General features: G+C 36.1%; 1 protein-coding gene and 1 long non-coding RNA gene across 6 annotated transcripts in view; both read right to left on the bottom strand.

The window, feature by feature from the left end:
* LOC127842117 (poly(U)-binding-splicing factor PUF60-like) overlaps window positions 1-17895 on the bottom strand; it is a 36184-nt gene extending 18289 nt beyond the window's left edge. For 3 of the 5 annotated variants that reach the window (XM_052371458.1, XM_052371460.1, XM_052371459.1), the window contains exons 1-4: window positions 17800-17895; window positions 9639-9711; window positions 4659-4849; window positions 1119-1177 (exon numbers count right to left, since the gene is read on the bottom strand). In XM_052371458.1, coding sequence (XP_052227418.1) covers window positions 1119-1177; window positions 4659-4849; window positions 9639-9711; window positions 17800-17856 — 380 coding nt within the window. In that variant the 5' untranslated portion in view covers window positions 17857-17895. Of the gene's footprint in view, window positions 1-1118; window positions 1178-4658; window positions 4850-5940; window positions 6396-9638; window positions 9712-17799 lie in introns of those variants that run through there. The other 2 variants (XM_052371462.1, XM_052371461.1) reach the window with 2 other exon arrangements.
* On the bottom strand, window positions 4868-5934 carry LOC127842131 (uncharacterized). Its single transcript, XR_008031492.1, has 2 exons — window positions 5742-5934; window positions 4868-5683 (listed from the first exon to the last, which is right to left on the bottom strand). It is a non-coding gene; the product is annotated as an uncharacterized LOC127842131 (long non-coding RNA).
* Window positions 17896-19115: the final 1220 nt, after the last annotated feature.

Below are 19115 nucleotides of genomic sequence, written 5' to 3'. Positions count from 1 at the left end.
GAAATACAGGTGAATAGAGATGATAAAAGTGCAGTGTCAAATCATAAAATTCAGGTTGTTTAATATTCAGTTCATAAGGGTCCATAACTCATATGATAAACACAAATGTGATGGTAAAGTTTTTACAAACATATTGTGAATTATCAAACCAACATCAAAACACTATGTCCCCATATATGACATTTGACCTTGAAGGACGACCTTGACCCTTCTCCACTCAAAATGTGAAGCTCCATGAGATACACATGCATGTCAAATATAAAATTGCTAGCTTCAATATTGCAGAAGTGACATTACATGAGCAATTTTGATCCATATAATTATTTGACCTTGACCTTTCACCACTCAAAATGTGCAGCTCCACGAGATACACATGCATGCCAAATATCAAGTTGCTATCTTCAATATTGCAAAAGTACTCATAAAATGAGCGATTTCGGCCACATATATTTGACCTCTGACCTTGAAGGATGACCTTGACCTTGACCTTTTTACCACTCAAAATGTGCAACTCCTAGAGATAAACATGCATGCCAAATATCAAGTTGCTATCTTGAATATTGAAATATTGCAAAAGTGTACATTAAATGAGCAATTTTGACAAATATATTTGACCTTTGACCTTGAAGGATGACCTTGACCTTTCACCACTCAAAATGTACAGCTCCATGAGATACATATGCATGCCAAATATCAAGTTGTTATCTTCAATATTGCAAAAGTTATTGCAAATGTTAAAGTTGGCGCAAACCAACAGACCAACCAACAGACCGGGCAAAAACAATATGTCCCCCACTACTATAGTGGGGGACATAAAAACAACCCCCAGAGGTTAAGCTTTAGCTGCATATTTACCATGTTGATTACAAAGCATTTAAATAAACTAATTCAGAACAAAAGCTTACTAGGACCAGTGTGGACTCAAAGATGTGCAACTTTCTCAGGTATAAAATCACATGTACTATTAAAGTGGATCTTTTTGCTCAAAATAACCACATATATTCGGCTAGGCTGTTTACAAGGGCAATAAGTCAGCCCCCCCCCCAAATCTGAGCAAGTTTTCTTCTAAAATGGCCAAACTTTCCCCACACTAATCAATCAGAACATTATAGACGTACCTGCACATGAGAGCCAGAGCCTGCTGTCTCTGCACAGTGTTCTGGAAATTCTGCATTTGCTGAAACACCCAATATTCTACAAATGAAGCACACATACTAGCATGGTTCAAACAGAAATCTCATACCTAAATTCAAGCACTTTTCAAGGACTTTTCTTCAAGGCCAAATTTTCATTTTCAAGGCCGAAGACCGTACGTTAGTTTCCTTTAAAAAATGCATTTTCAAGCCAGATTATCCATCCTTAACTCAATGAGTCTCACATATGAAATTACTTTTTAAAGTTATTACAAACAAACACATTGTCTCTTTCTATGCTCACATCAAACAGACTAGTTCATTTCATTTAAACAGAAGTCAGTTACTATAACATTTTGTCTTTCACAGATTTGATTTTCTTTTCCAGTTCTTCCAGCTCTCTGTTTTAGATTTTACAGTTTTAACAATAGTACCTTCCTATTTCACAAAAACACACATCGCAGGAACCCTGTTGCTTCTCTCAATTTCATGTTTTCTTTGTGGGTTTCCCCTTTTCTTGTGGCTTTTCGAAGCGCTTTCCCCCATCCCCCCGACATCAATAGTCTTCATTATGACCCCTACAACGCGCTTTTCGAATATCATTTGTTTTCTGTACCCAAGAACATTCAGTTAACCACCCTGGTTTGAAATGACACATCACCATAGCTGCGTTTTCACTCGCAAAAATTGATCACAATGGAGAACCTCTGACGTAGTACTCACAGATTGTGACGTGTACACATACAGTTTTGGACTCAATAGTGTAAGAAACTTATATTTCGTACTCAACTTTTTCGCGAAGGAATTAATGATAAATTTTCGCAATTCCCTTAAGAACGATTTAAGTTTATAATTAAAGTGATGATAAAAGTAATTTTGAGCAGAAATTTTCATTTTCATTTTCAAGGCTTTTTTACATGAAATAAGCACTTTTCAAGCGCTTTTTCAAGGCCAACCTTTGTTCAAGGGTTTTTCAAGCCTAGGACTCGTTTTCAAGCACTTTTCAAGCCCTGTGCGAACCCGGACTAGGGTGCTCCCAAAAATATGAAGGTATTAGGATATTGTTCTCCAATCTTACTTTACATGATTAGAGAAAAGCTGTACAAAAATTGTTGGCTGAAAATAACATTTAGGAATTGCTCAACGCTATGGTGCTCCCAAAAATATGAAATATGAAAGAATCAGGATACTGTTCTCCAACCTTCCATTACATTGAAAATCTGTAAAACAGGAAACTGTTGGAGACGGGTGATGTTCCTAAAAGTTTTTTTTTGTCACAATATTTCACTATATATTCAGATAAAAGGAAACGTCTTGAGGGGCATAAGTTTGGACAAAATAATACAATGGATGGTTCAGCAACTAAAAGATTTCAAAGGGCCATAACTCTCTAAATAAATCATCTAACCAGAACCCACAAATAACATGCGCATCTCCTCAAGGTAGTTTAGCTTCCCATAAAGCTTCATTGTATTCCAGTCAGTAGTTGGGGCGAAATAACCTGGACAAGAATTGCACTATATGTCGTTTATAAAAAATTTGAAAGGGCCATAACTCTGTGAAAAATCATCCGACCATAACCGGCTGATAATATGCACATCTCCTCAAGGTAGTGAAGCTTCCCATAAAGTTTCATTAAATTCCCGTAATAAGTTGCTGACAAATCGTTCGGCCAAGAATTGCACTATATGTACAATGGAAAATTTTAAAGTGCCATAACTCTGTGAAAAATCACCCGACGAGAACCGGCTGATAATATGCACATCTCTTGGTAGTGAAGCTTCCCATAAAGTTTCATTGAATTCAAGTCATTTGTTGTTGAGAAATAGCCCGGACAAGAATTGCACTATATGTACAGTTAATGGAAAATTTCAAAGGGTCATAACTCTGTGAAAAATCATCCAACCAGAACTGGCTGATAATATGCACATTTCCTTTTGGTAGTGAAGCTTCCCAGAAATTTTCATTGAACTCCAGTCATTAGTTGCTGAAAAATAGCCCCGACAAGAATTGCACTATATGTACAGTTAATGGAAAATTTCAAAGGGCCAAAACTCTGTGAAAATCATCCAATCAGAACCCGCTGATAATATGCACATCTCCTCTTGTTAGTGAAGCTTTCCATAAAGTTTCATTGAATTCTGGTCATTAGTTGCTGAGAAATAGCCCGGACAAAAATTGTGCACGGACGGACGGACAGACGAAGCGGCGACTATATGCTCCCCCCCGGGGGAGCATAAAAAATTGTAGGCTGAAAATAACATTTTGGACTTGCTAAACGCCTTTAAAGTTTTAAATATATGCTTAATACAATAACTTATTTCAGGTTTAAATAAAATAAATGTAGACAACTTTGCAAATTTTCAATGAACCCCATTACTTTAGCGTGTCCTAGAAATGCTATGAAATTAGTGTTCAAAACCACACCTTGCTTTGGTTAAGTGCTTGTCTGTTTTGATTATACAATAATACATCATATACAAATGCAGAAATCATTTAACAGGACAAAAATGAGGTTTATAGAAATACAAATTAATCTTTCTTTAAATTTACTGAAAACAAAAGAATGTTTTTTTGACTGACAATAAGTACTGGTTAGTTATTTTCTTTATTGAAATTTATTAATTAATTTATTTATTAAAATCTTTTCTCCATCTTTCACCCCAACACACTCTAAAATCAAGAACTTGAATAATGGCTAAAAATATTATTTTTCGTTACAATTTGAGGCCTGTACTTTGCCCATTCCCAATGGAAAGAAGTATATATTAACATTTTCCAAATGGGACCTAAAAAATTTCCATTTGAGGGTTTAATTTTTCTTTTAGATCTCAACATTTCGTTCATCCCCGATCCAGCTCTACAAGATACACCTTAGTTATATAATATTAAAACACTTTCATTCTCAATATTGAAGCATTTGTTAGCAAAACAACAACGTAAATTTCCCAATTTTGATCTGTGATAATTCCCAATCCGAAGGGACCCCATTCCCAAAATTGAAAAAAATCAACACACTTGCCAATTCACACCAAAGAGACTAGCTGTCTGATATAACTTATTTAAACAAGCTTGTGGCAAGTTCATTTAATATCAATTTTCCAGTATCTTTTTTACATTAATTGTTGGGTTTCAGTCAGAAGAGCCCTAAAAACTTTCGTTTTAAGAACTTAAATTTTGTTCAATATTGTTAAGAAGTAAATCTCATATGAAATCAAAGCCGATAGCCTTTTTGTGTACACAAACAACTACTTAGTAATGCTCGAACATGTGTTATGCGGTATCATTCTGGGTGTGCTAAAGCTTTTGTTATAGGAATAGAGTAGCCCTAAAGTAAGCCATGGTAAGGAAATTTACAACCCGTGGAAACGACTTTGTAACTTGTGAAATTGACTGATCTAACTTTGGTTTAGACTGTCAGCAACATGCATCCACCTACATGTATGTATCACAAAACCAGAATAAGGCAATTATACATTTTCAAAATCAGGTAACACACAACGAACACACAGACGAGTCACATACCTGATGTTGATGGGCAATGGTCTGTTTCACAAGCACACTCTTGATGCTGGCCTCCATGGCATATTTTTTGGCTGACTGAAGCACGTCCATTTGTGAGGACGACAGTTTGGGCAGGGTGAAAGGCTTGAGCTCCCGTTTGGCCCCAGGGCCTTCCAGTACTGGGCCCGACATGTCGCCCTGCGGTATGTCATCTGTAATACCAACCAGGACTGGTTAACAATTGGTACCAGACAGGCTGAAGCCTTAGCTTTTTGGTGCGAGTTCTTCCATTAGGTATAAAATGTGGTCCATTTATTTTGATTGTTAAGCGTGAATTTGTTCATGTATCTAATAGTAAAAAGGTTTTTCAGTTCCTGTAATGTTTGAGACGCACAAGTTTCACTCTCAACTTGTATTCCAGATGCTGTATCCAATCTCAATGATTTTTTCAGGTTGACAGGGCCAGACATTCACAGGACTGTGAACCTTATTATTAGATTAAAGGGGCCTTTTCACAGATTTTGGCATTTTTTAATTCATTCATTAAATGCTTTATATTGATAAATGTAAACATTGGATCGTAAAGGCTTCAGTAAAAAATCAAGAATAAAATAAAAAAAAAGGAAAAGAACATTGTCCGGAGCAGGTTTCGAACCAGTGACCCCTGGAGTCCTGCCCGAGTCCTGAAGTAAAAACGCTCTAGCCTACTGAGCTATTTCGCCGAGTACACTTACTTGACGTATTTTATACCTTATATAAGCAATCTTCGTAGTTTCACAAAATTTAACGACAAAAACAGAACTCTCCAAATTATTCAATCGTTTCGCGTTGCAACGCTTTATAATTTTTAGGTTTTAAAATCGTCAAAAGATGCATATAATGGCTATATTAGACCATGGTAAATGTTCAGTATTACTGTTTCCTCACAAATATCATAACTAAAACGAAAATTTGCGAATCTGAAACAACTTTTTTCAATTTTGTCAATTTACCAAAGCGTGAAAAGATCCCTTTAATTGCTACTATTTAGCAACTGAACTCAGGCACTGGCTTTATTTGTATTAGTTTTGATTGGACAAACGAAAATGAAAAAAGAGAATTTACAGGGCTTTATTTGTATTAGTTTTGATTGGACAAACGAAAATGAAAAAAGAGAATTTACAGATTTTTTTTTCAACTAGACTTGGTCAAAAGCATAGCTAAGGCTTCATGGCAACTGGTAGGTTGGGAAAAAGCACAACTACACACATTTTCATATGCACGATGATCAAATAAATGTTGTTTGCTTGTAAACAAGGTTTACCCATTTTCTGTTACGTGGCAATAACGCCATAGAAGCCAAGGCTGGAGTTAATTCCCCTTCTCTCTCAAACAAGCCCATAATGGCTAGCACATAGAAATACAGAAAAGAAGGAAAAACAAATTTATTGACGGTCAGCAATAATGTGATTCCAAACATTTTTGTCTTTTTTTCCCTACTCCTGCCAGGTATTTTTAACTTGATTATTATCAATACTTTCGTTTTGTTGCCATATTTATGAGATGTACATGTTGTATCACTCCAATTTTATATATATATTTCTTTGCATTTACAAAACTTCTTACAACAAAAGAGAACAATTATTCCTGAGAAGAAAAAATAATTCCAAAAAGAAGATTTTATTAAATAAATATTTCAGCAATATGATCAAATACCTTATGTTAAAAAATTAATTGAAACAGTTTTAATTCAAATGCATCAGCTGAACACAAACTATTAATGCTTGATTTCAAATGAAAAAAAAATAAATATTTTTTTTATATTAAATAATATATCTAACAAACATTGCTTGGTTCAAGAATATCAGAATTGCATTTGTATATTTAAAAAAAAATTGAGCACCAAAGTATAAGCCCCTATGGTACATAGAAAACCTAAACAATATACAAGCAAACAATAACATTGTTACATAACAAACTTAATTGTTAACTATTCAACACTGAAAAACAAAAACATAATTTTTCCTGAAAACAGAAAAAGAATTCTGCTGGAGAACCTGAAAAATACAAAAAGAAATGTGCGGCAAGTAACAGGATGCGGCCCAATGAAGATCACAAAGCCTTTCAATGGGCCTCAATTCAGCACCGTCCAATGACCAATGGGGTACAGCGCAGGCGGTTGGCTAGCACACTTGTGTACCTATACATTTGTACCTGTAAATGGAAAGAGAGCAGTTTTGCCCTATCACGCACATGTTCTCACTTTTCTCTCACACTCAATGACCACAACTTCTTATTTGATACAATTCTTTCATGATCCGCTTTGTAATCTTTATTCATATGTAGCAACAGCACACTGTAACATCTACCCCTAGACTCTTTATAGAACTTGTATTGACACCCACATTTATTAACTCAAACCTTCATTGTTGCCTTTTTGAAGCATTAAGCAGTAATTGAAATTACTCAAAAGGATAATGGAGATAGAACGCAAAATTTAAACCTTATCTGCTTTTAGTGGCTTAAAATAAATGCTTTCTTTGATTCAAATTTATCAGATATTTGCACAACCGCCAAATAAATGACTGAAAGCAGGGATAGAAATTAAATTTTATGCAAGGTTAGCCTGTCATGTCTTTGAATACTTTATTTAAGAGGCCATCGGCTTGTGGGCTCCTTCAAAGTTGCTTAAACATCTAACCGATCAAGTTAAAACTGCTAAAAATGACAATTTTGTGATAAGCAATGAATCAGTAAATGATAGTACAGAGACAACCCAGTTCAGATGATACCACTTTAAACTGTTCCACTTTCAGGTGTTATCAGAGTCCACAGTTCATGTTTGAGTTTCTTTATGATCTGAAACATATTTGAATACTTTTCTCCTATTTGTTTTTTTCTATAATTATTCAGCGCAGAATGTTACAAACTGATTGTACTTTAACAATAATTTTAAGGTAATTTTTCTTCTAATAATAAACAAGGGACAAAATTGTCACAAAACCAGGTTTTCATTGTGAAAAAAAATCTGATAAAGGGAGACAACTCAAACTGAACTTTTGAAATGAACAAACAAAATTAACCCCCTTTGTAAGTTTGTTTTAAAATAAATCTATTTTTAGTCGTGGCGACCTTGACATTGGAGATATTGACGTGATTCTTTCGTGCGACACACCGTCCCATGATGGTGAACAAATGTGCCAAATGATTTTAAAATCTCAATGAATGACATAGTTATAGCCCAGACAAGCTCATTTATGGCTATTTTTTACCTTTGAACTCAAAGTGTGACCTTGACCTTGGAGATATTGACGTAATTTTTTCGCGCGACACACCGTCTAATGATGGTTAACAAATGTGCCAAATGATTTTAAAATCTCACAATGAACGACAAAGTTATGGCCCGGACAAGCTTGTTCCGCCTGCCCGCCAGCCAGCCCGCCCGCATTCGCCAATCTAATAACCAGTTTTTTCCTTCGGAAAACCTGGTTAAAAAAGTCCGTATAAAACACTGATCATCATACTTAAATCATATTATTTTGGAGTTTGTTTTCTTTAAAAAAAATAAATAATGGATGTAACTACATATAACTTCTCCTTTAAACACCACTCAGTTGCATGCTTGGATATTTAAAGTCATGGTAAATTTTAAAACAAAGAAATATTAAAAAATAATAATTTTTAACAGAAAGTGTAGAGCGCACGGTGTCTGCGTTGGGATTTTTCAATCAAAGATTGGACGTTTGATGTTCACCAAGAAATCTTCACTGAAAAACACAGAACATGTCCAACCAATACAACAAATGAGTTGATCATTAAGTTTTTTCTTCAATTTACACAATTGTTCAATATGTAAAACATACTGCAATAATTCAACAAAATTAAAAATTAGGAGAAAGGTTACTTAAGAAAGGTTCTATGAACAATTTTGAGAAAAAACAACAACAAAAAACAATTGATAAATTTTAAAGGTCAAGTTCACTACAAAATACTAAATCAGGTCTATTAAATTGATATACGAAGATCGTAAAAAATCGTCTGAAACACACATAATGTTTTACTTAACAAAGCAGCCACAACAACTAATGTCTCTCAATAACCATGATTCTACACTCTCAATGCGGCAGATTTTCAAATGCCACACAGGCAGTTACAGAAACTGTCTTGCCAGAAAATGTGAGGCTTGCAGTCAGCAGTAGACTGAAAAATACTGAATAAAAAGCTTTTGCATGTACACAATCATACTAAACAACAACAAATTAACATAAATATTGACTATTGCTATCTACAATTCATAGATAATTGTTAAACAAATGTCATTAGTAGTTGCAGAAGTAGTGCATACTATTAACTAATACAAATGAGTAATGCATGTAATGATAAAATGATTGGTGGACACAAAACGTACAACAAACTAAATTATGAGTGGAGTCTAGAACGGATCTAGCCCAGACACCCAAACGCAGGTTAAGCTCTTGCTGTTAAGTGTGCGACATTTGATGGCTGGAATTCCGCTCTAGCTCTCGCCTCCAGATAACTGCATCGCTTACATTGAGGGGGAGATGGTGGCTCAAAATACAGAAACAGAAAGAACACATTCATATCAGGTACGTTTGTATAAGAAAATTTCAGCAATGCATGGCAATATACAAAGTATATCATAAGATATTCATAATTAACAAAGCCATAAAGAAGGAACAAAGCAAAAAATCAAAATCCAATGCACTTCAACAATTTCCCAAGTGCATTCACTAAAAATAATATGTGTAAGACCTACAATGTTTATAATCATAAATACAATATTAGATATCAGACCCAGATTGTTATAAACATGATAACAAATGCAGTCAGAGCATTGTGTTCGTTGCTTTTGGTTGACATATGGTCACTATAACCACTAACTTTGCACATGTACATACAGGCACGCATTACTGTCATTTTGCTCTTGCTCAAGCTAAGTTACAAGTTGCAATGAGCAGAATGAGAGCCTGTAACCAGTGCGCTCAATGTTCAGAAACCTACCTTCTAACTTTGGTCTCTTAAAGGCCGGAGCATCACCCGCATCAAAGTTCAACATCTGAGGAGCCTGGCCAATCTGTTCAAAGTAGGAATAAAACAATAAAAGATATTGTGGGAAATTTTGTTAACTGTTTTGGAAGTGGAGTTTACTTGCTGAAATAATTCACGTTCAGAATAAATCTGAACGCTGAAACTCCGGTCTGTAAAAACCATAACGAAAAATAAATACAATACTATTATGGGAATTACAGTATTTTCAAGTGTATATATCTAAAATCTATCCGTTGTTTGACAAATATGAACTTAGATCACAAAAATTACCCTTATTTCATTCGAAATCATAGACATTGAACGATCATTTTCTCAAAGGCAACCATTTTGGCATTGTTATTGTTGTTCCTATTTCGTACCATAGCTATTTCGTACCAATTACTTTTGGGGTATTTCGTTACTGTTGATTCAATTATTTTGAGTTATAATAGTTATAATGATTTTTTTGCTTCTTCTTATGATTATTATTTCTAATTTCATTTCTTACTGTTTTGTGCATATTGCACACTTTGTTTGTTCGAACTCAGTTACAAACATAGTTGAATTTAACCTCCACCAAGCTACGTTAGCGTTACCGATTGCCGAAATCGCCATTGGCGATTACATTTCCTAGCTGGCGATTAAAAATAAGATTTTCATGAAATTGGCAATTGGAAAAAAATAGACCCTATGCTTTACAAATGCACACTCTATATGCCTGTTTTCAGGCCGTATAAATCGCCAGAAACATCGCTTAGATTACACAGATAACACCCTTACCGGAAAGGCCCCAGGGGATAATGACGACCGCCTAGGTCGATAATCCACATGGCTAATGTCTTAATTGGTCACGCTTTACACTGCGACCAGACTTTTTGAACATTTTGGTTACTTGGCGATTTACGTGATGACTGAATCACTGAAGCGTGCCGTGTAATGACCTATGCTATAGATGTTATGATTCAACGTTATCGAATCGACCGGTACGGAATTGTCATTTAATCAGATGGGCGGAGTTATGGCATTGACATAGCCACTATAAACTAATTTCCCAAGACACAACGATTTTGATTGGCTAAACAAGATGCGTTTGTGAAACACAATGTCCCCCTATATGACGTTTGACTTTGAAGGATGACCTTGACCTTGTGAAGGATGACCTTGACCTTTCACCACTCAAAATGTGCAGCTCCATGAGATACACATGCATGCCAAATATCAAGTTGCTATATTCAATATTGCAAAAGTATTCATAAAATAAGATATTTGGGCCACATATATTTGACCTCTGACCTTGAAGGATGACCTTGACCTTTCATCACTCAAAATGTGCAGCTCCATGAGATGCACATGCATGCCAAATATCAAGTTGCTATCTTCAATATTGCAAAAGTATTTATAAAATAAGCGATTTTGGGCCACATATATTTGACCTCTGACCTTGAAGGATGACCTTGACCAGGGTCTTCCCCAGGCCATTTAAGCACCCCTTGCCGGGGCGCTTGAATTTCGAAATCAGAGTCCCCGGGGCGCTTGAAATTTTCCGATCAGTGTATTCTTCAGTAAAAGAAAGTGGAGATTGTCCAAAAAAATCAAGGTTTCCCTATCAGTGTATCAATACTCCCTGTTTTAAAAGAGCACTCGGTACCTACTTTCACAAGTAATCGCCATAAACACCACATGGGGTAATGGATAGTCCACTGATAAGAGAATAGCATGACGCGCGTATCGATTATTCTAGCCACATTACACGGTCATTTAAATGCTGACAAGGATGTATCTGGTAACTTTCCAGTCGTCAAACTGTGAAGTTCATCGTCCAATCGGTTACGCGAATGCTTATGAGGGCGGGGTTAACTATCGACCATTATTTTTGATTGACATCGGGCATGAAGTAAGAGTTTATCGCAGCTTGAATAGCAAGAAGTTGTACCATTTGAGTAATATAAAACCGGTAATTAGTACAGTACAGAACATTAAAGACGGTTTCGGGCATCATCATCACACCTTTTTACTGTAAACAAGTGTTACCTATGACTCATAATTAATACGAGAAATTAATTGCAAGTGGTAAACAATTAATTATTATAGCCGAGTAAGTTGTGCAAATGACTCCCGGTTACAATTATGTGATAACAATTTATTTAATTCCAGTACATGTATATTTCAACATGTCCATTTATAGAACTGATTCACCTCGTTTTTCTGACATTTATTCGACACGTTATGCGCTTTAACAAATTTTCGTTGAATTAATTATGCAGACTTGTAAATGTTTCGTCCGATAATCGATAGTTAGAAGACTGATGATGGCAACCGGCCGTGATCCTCGTGGACAACGTGAATTTCATGCATAATTCCATCAAAACATTTATTCGACTCGTAAAGTGTGTAAACAAATTATCGTTGAATTTATAACGCAACGGTTAATATTTGTTAGATCTCAAATGGAAATAATTAAATTTGTAATCCGAAACCCATTACCGTAAGCCGATGTTAACGCGTTTTTAATCCGAAACACAGTTCCCAATGTAAATGTTACCGCAACGTTAAATATTTTTGCTTCAAATTAGCAGTGCAAATTTATTTTGTGTCGAATCTTTTTCTCAATTAAAAAGAGCGCGAAAATTATGCAGCATGTACAACGTCGCGTCTATTGCATACAAATGGCGTGTATTTAGCGTTTAAACAAGCACACAACAGGTCAGGGGATTGACGCATATTCAGAGGCAATGTTTCATCAAATCTATAAATAGTCACTTAAAAAATGGCAAGGTTTGTGTTAAAGAAATAACTGAAAGCTTTTATCGTAAATATTTACCAGAAAGAGATTGATTAAAACGGAATAAACGGGATTATCGGGAAATAAATAGGAACTTGAAAAATAGTAAGTATTCAGTAATAGTCGGGTTGAAACGGATGTATTGGGGAATCGTTCGAGTCGGGATTTTACTATCTGTGCGTTAAAGTTTTAAAACAATTAAACAATTTAAAAAAACATATTTTTAAATGACTGGGGGATTTTTTTTGAAGAGTCATAGCGCACCAAATGACGTCTTTTGACGCTGTTTTTCTTTGAGTTATTACGCACCACAGAACGTGAATTGACACGTTAAATTAAAAAAAAATCAACGTCGGGAGGGGACACCCCTCCCCAACCCACCCCCGGGGCGCCTGAACAAATTCCTGGGGAAGGCACTGACCTTGACCTTTCACCACTCAAAATGAGCAGCTCCATGAGATACACATGCATGCCAAATATCAAGTTCCTATCTTCAATATTGCAAAAGTATTCATAAAATGAGCGATTTTGGCCATATATATTTGACCTCTGACCTTGAAGGATGACCTTGACCTTTCACCACTCAAAATGTGCAGCTTCATGAGATACAGAGCTCGGCCCTGAGGGCGACGTGGGCGACATCTTCGCCCGGGACATAATAATGTCGCCCTTAAATTACATGAAGGAGAAGTTGACTTCGCCTTCTTTTTTACAACATCGACGTTTTTTTCTCTCAATTTTTTCATCTAAAAATTCTCTATTTTCACATGTCATAAAGTCACCGATGACGCTTGTTATGTTATCAGTTTATTATCACAGCAAAAGATCGACTGCTGTGAAAGCTTATCCAGGCAACTAGCATACATGGGCATTCACTCCAAACAATAACGGTTTAGATCAAAAGATCATAGCGTGTGTCATTTCGCCGACAGTTTGGATAGTTCTCTGTTCTGCAAGCCCAATTAGTACACGCCTTGCAGGCGGAGTTAAGCGGTATATTAACATCGATAGTTACCAATGAGAACGCGCGCATTGTATATACATATGCAGTAGATTACCTGAGCGATGAAATGACGTCGCTATAGATATGTATTTACGCTCAAAAAAGTTTACACGCGCAACACATTCCCAACAGTAAATATGAATACGATTTATTCTAGTATGTTCTACTGTTAACTTGTTTCGTGTTTCAAAACTCATAAACACTAATTATCCAGTCGATGTGCAATTTATTTTGTCAGACATTAATTCATAACTACATAAACGAAAACTAACAACCCTCCCGTGCAAACTGTAGTGCTAATTTCCATAATTTTATCTACCGTATCCATACATAAACGACTTTATTTTATATCCCGCAACCTCTTTGCGCGTGCTGTAAGTTGTCTAATGATTACGTGATAATTGATTGACCATTTGATAATTACAGGTTTTTGACAGACGGCGCGGTTAAAGAAAGTCGGAAAACTTATTAAAGAAAAACAAAATTGATCAAAGGTCTATTAATTACGTAGATCCACTACTGTAAAAGTCCAGCGAGTTTTGTCAGTGGGTTAATCCACCGATGATTACGAGTAACACCCATCTTATATAAACTGGAAACACAGTTCATTTTTATACTAACAAGTCCTAATACTACACAATAGACATTGAAGAAACACATTTCCTCGATAAGATATAAATTATCCGAGTAGAATAAAATTGCTACGTCATGACTCATGACCTTCGACATTGCAAATGGCAGATGTATTGTAACATTAAACCCGCGTTCAATTAAAAGCTGGCGATTCAAATTACAAGTAATGGTGATTCAATAATGGAGAAAGCATTAACTGGATTTAACAAACATGTACTTGTAATAAGGTTTGTTAAACCAGATAACAACAAGGAAAATTTCGATTATTAAATGAAACAGGTAAGGCATTCTCAAGTGTATATACAATTCGGATAAACAGTAATAGATATGTATGTCCCATGCATTAAGATTGTGTTTTGTTAATACTCGTTTTTACCACAATTTGGTGATTTCATGATGGTAAGAATTTCCAATGGCATTGGTACCGGACCTGTTCCCAATTGGGTGAAAAAATCACTGACCAATTATCATGTACATTATGATGTAAATAGGGTTTGGATTGTCATTGCATGATTAAAGTACTGTTTATTTTTATGATGCACATGGAAATCACAAGTTTTATTTGTATGAATTGATTTATGTGACTTAATCTGCAAGAATTTATTGAATTTGAAAATAGTATTTGTTTGTCATTGATGATGATACTAAGCCTTGGTGTAATGAGGGGTATAAAACAAGCGAAAATTTTATTAAACGCCGAACAGAAATCACTTCTCCTTCTAGTGGCCTCACTTCTCCCTAATTTCAGCTCAGGGAGAAGTCACTTCTCCCTTAAGTTTGAACCTAGGCTGAGCCCTGGAGATACACATGCTACGTTAGTGTTACCGATCGCCAAAATCGCCATTGGCGATTACAATTCCTTGCTGGCGATTAAAAATAAGATTTTCATGAAATTGGCGATTTAAAAAAAGACCCTATGCTCTACAAATGCACACTCTATATGCCTGTTTTCAGACCGTATAAAACGCCAGAAACATCGCTAAGATTACACAATCATTACCCTTACCGGAAAGGCCCCAGGGGATAATGACGACGGCCTAGGTCGATAATCCACATGGCTAATGTCTTAAGTGGTCATGCTTTACACTGCGACCAGACTTTTCGAGTATTTGGGTTACTTGGAGATTTACGTGATAATCACTGAAGCGTGCCGTGTAATGGCCTATGCTCTATATGTTACGATTCAACGTCATCGAATCGACCAGTACGGAATTGTCATTTAATCAGATGGGCAGAGGTATGGCATTGACATAGCCACTTAAAACTAATTTCCAAAGAAACAACGATTTTGATTGGCTAAAAAAGTAGATATGAGTAACTTCCCTTTACGGTAGCTATGCGACATGAAAGACCGATTTTGAAAGCGAGTTGCAGATTCTGGGAAAAATGGATGCTGTGAACGAAAATGGAAAGTCAAAGCAACAGAAATTAACACAATTCTTTAGAAAAGAAAGCGGACAGAATAATGTAAGCTCAGGAAATGACCAAATCTTAGGTTCGCGATCCGAAGACGTCTAAAATAGTGCAGACGTGAATGCAGAATCGGAAACATCTACCTGTCAAGTCTCACGGTTTCGCCATGAGTCTCATGGTTTTTGACATGGAATGACGGTCTCATGCTGACTAAGTAATTTCTCCGCATTTCTTCAAAAACAAACAAAAATGAAAAAAAGTATTGTTTGGATTTCATAAAATGTATAATTACTACCGAGACGGGAGGGCTGTTTAAGTGGTTTCTAACCTAAATACCACATGTACCGAAAACTGTTTTACGGTGGTAATGTATCATTATCACTACGCCACCGGTGTCTGTGTAAACAAAAAAATCTCCTGCAAAATGTCAGCTAGTGGCTCACCAGCGAAGAAAATTTTTCAAGCAAAAAAAGGGCTAATTTCAGACAAAAATAGTCTTAATTTTGCTCAGGACATTTTCAGGTGGGGCATGCCCCCGGACCCCCCTAGGTTTGGCGACTAAGTTTTTTTCCTTAGCGCCAACCTAGCACATGCATGCCAAATATGAAGTTGCTATCTTCAATATAGCAAAAGTTATTGCAAAATGTTAAAGTTGGCGCAAACAGACCAACAGACAGACCAACAGACAGACAGACAGACAGGGCAAAAACAATATGTCCCCCACTACTATAGTGGGGGACATAAAAAGTAGATAAGAGTTACTTCCCTTTACGGTCGCTATGCGACTTGAAAGACCGATTTAGAAAGTGAGTTGCAGATCCTGGGAAAAATGGATGCTGCGAGCGAAAATGGAAAGTCGAAGCAACAGAAATTAACACAATTCTTTAGAAAAGAAAGCGGACAGAATAATGTAAACTCAGGAAATGACCAAATGTTAGGTTCGCGATCGGAGGACGTCTAAAATAGTGCAGACGTGAATGCAGAATCGAAAACGTCTATACCTGTCAAGTCTCACGGTTTCGTCGTGAGTCTCACGTTTTTTGACATGCAATGACGCATTCGGTACCCCTCGCAGATTATCATAATCGGACTTGGGAGAAATACGGGTTGAAAGTAGTCCGCCCACGTGATACCATTCTAAGAATGTTACAACAACAAAAACAATAACAACGATGGCGTCCATAATTCCTGTAGAGTTTGTACTTGCTCTGCCTTTAGAGCATAGAAAATCCCCATTTTCATCTTTGCAAAATGTAAACAACTCGCAAAACCGGCCATGTTTGTTTTTACTATGTAATTTTGATTCGCGTAGGCCCGCGTAGGTAGACCGCAATACCGCTTCCGAAATGTGTATTCATACTATCTCCTTCGAGGTACTTATCCGATGTTTGACGGAAAGGGCCGAGAATGTGCTTTTGGCAATGACGGTCTCATGCTGACTTAGTAATTTCTCACGCATTTCTTGAAAAACAACAAAAAAAGAAAAATGTTTGGATTTTATAAAATGTCGTATAATTACTACCGAGACGGGCGGGCTGTTTTAGTGGTTTCAAACCTAAATACCACATGTAACGGAAACTGTTTAACGGTGTTAATGTATCATTATCACTACGCCACCAGGGGGGGGGGGCATGCCGCCGGACCCCCTAGATTTGACGACAAAGTTTTTTTCCTTAGCGCCAACCTAGCCAAGGGAGACAACTAGACCTTTACTATACAGGATTTATATTGGATGAAACAAACTCGAAATATAGCATATTAACAGATAAATTTCGATATATTTTGCTCATTATATACTATTTAGGCAACGTTCTTTCATAATAGTCACAAAAATGTGTGTATTTAAATTCAGGAGTGATGTGACCGAAATTCGTGTCGGAACTCTCGCTATTAAAAAGATATAGCGGACTATTGAAGCCAAGAGTCTGCCAAATCATCAAAAGACTATATATAATTTACATTGACAAGGAGTTTACAAACCTTTAATTTTGTGGATGACAGCAATTATGATCCACATTTTCAGTAATGTTCTTTACTCCAAACACAATGCAATATTTATTGTAAACCATTTAAGTACACGGGGTTTCCTACCATCGCAGTGATCATAATCAAAAATGCCTCTAAATATCAATAATCGTTCTCTTTAAGGAGGGTGCAAGGGAGGTAACCCAGAGCAAAGGCGTGGCAAAAATTTCGATGTTAAATTATTGCCAATTCAAGATAAAACTGGTTTCCAAAATGCCTTAAAGACGTTGATGGCTATGCAAACTTCTGAAAACAACTGCTTAGATGAGAAACCTTACCCCATTGTAAATGTTTGGCTCAGTTTTAACTAGACCAACAAAACCTAGCGCCGCCATAATGTTTTCTTAACCGGAAATTACTAACCAGTCTATGACGCGCGTCTGACGTATGGTAAAACGGTTCGGACCAGGCCACGTCGGCCTTCAATTACACCGATGTCAATTATTTTCTAAATAGATGCTTTCAGTTTTCCGGAATATAACCGTTGATGTATTTGTTTGTAGACAAGCGAGGTGCGTTCGTTAAGTTTTGATTTAAGTCCACTTAAGAGATAGGGTTTCCCGTATAATAAGATAAGATAAGATTTATTTTGAGTCGGCAAGACATAAAGAAACAACATAAGCCATTAAGGCTTTTGAACCGACTATATAAACATGTGTATAAATGTAACAAGTATAAAACAGCTACAATATGGAAATAAAATATAGCACAATTAAGTTAATAGATATGATTTACAAGCAAATAAGTTAATGAAATCACAGTATTACATTCTACAAGTTTTCACACTATTTAAAGAAATATTGTGCAGGAAACCGCTGATCTTGATCTATAAGAAGATCTAAATTAAACTGCCGTCAAAAATTGCGAGCTTAAAGACTAAGAAGAAACGAAACACAAAATGAGCTAAGAAAGTGGGTAAAAACGAGGTATCAGATCGAAACAGATTTGAATTGAACTGGTCAGCAGCTTCATCACAAATAAAAGGTTGCAAGTACACATATGCAAATATAAAACTGACAGGCACAGCCAGTACCCATAAGCACATAAAAAGCTGACAAGTACACATAAGCATATACAAACTGACAAGCACAGTAAGTACATATAAGCACATATAAAACTGACAAGCACAGCAAGTACATATAATCACATATACAAACTGACAATCACAGCACACCGAAGGTAGTTATAGATTTAAAGTAAAAGCAGATTACATGCCAAACAAAATAATAGTGAAAAATGTTCATGGTAAAATGTTCATGGACTGACATCAAGCACATAAAAACTGACATGCAAGGCAAGCTTTGGGTAGTACTAGAATTTAGGTAAACAGATTACGTAACTGGTGTCATGCAACTGGCTCTAAACATAAAACATTAATGCATACATGTATACGCAGACGGATACACACACAAAACAAACAACAAAAAAACCATGCATATAGGCCTAAGCATTTCAGAACAAACAACAAGCAGTACAGAATATTTAGACTATAGAACTCAACAGGGTAATGTTGAACATGCAATACAAAAGCACAAAAAGAGCACAAAAAGCACAAAATAAGCACAATAAGCACGAAAAAGAAGGGCCCAGAAAC

This window comes from Dreissena polymorpha, chromosome 8 (genome assembly GCF_020536995.1).
Source record: "Dreissena polymorpha isolate Duluth1 chromosome 8, UMN_Dpol_1.0, whole genome shotgun sequence".
Lineage (NCBI taxonomy): Eukaryota > Metazoa > Mollusca > Bivalvia > Myida > Dreissenidae > Dreissena > Dreissena polymorpha.
The sequence above is the reverse complement of the archived record's forward strand: the minus strand, read 5'-3'. Positions and strand labels throughout refer to the sequence as shown.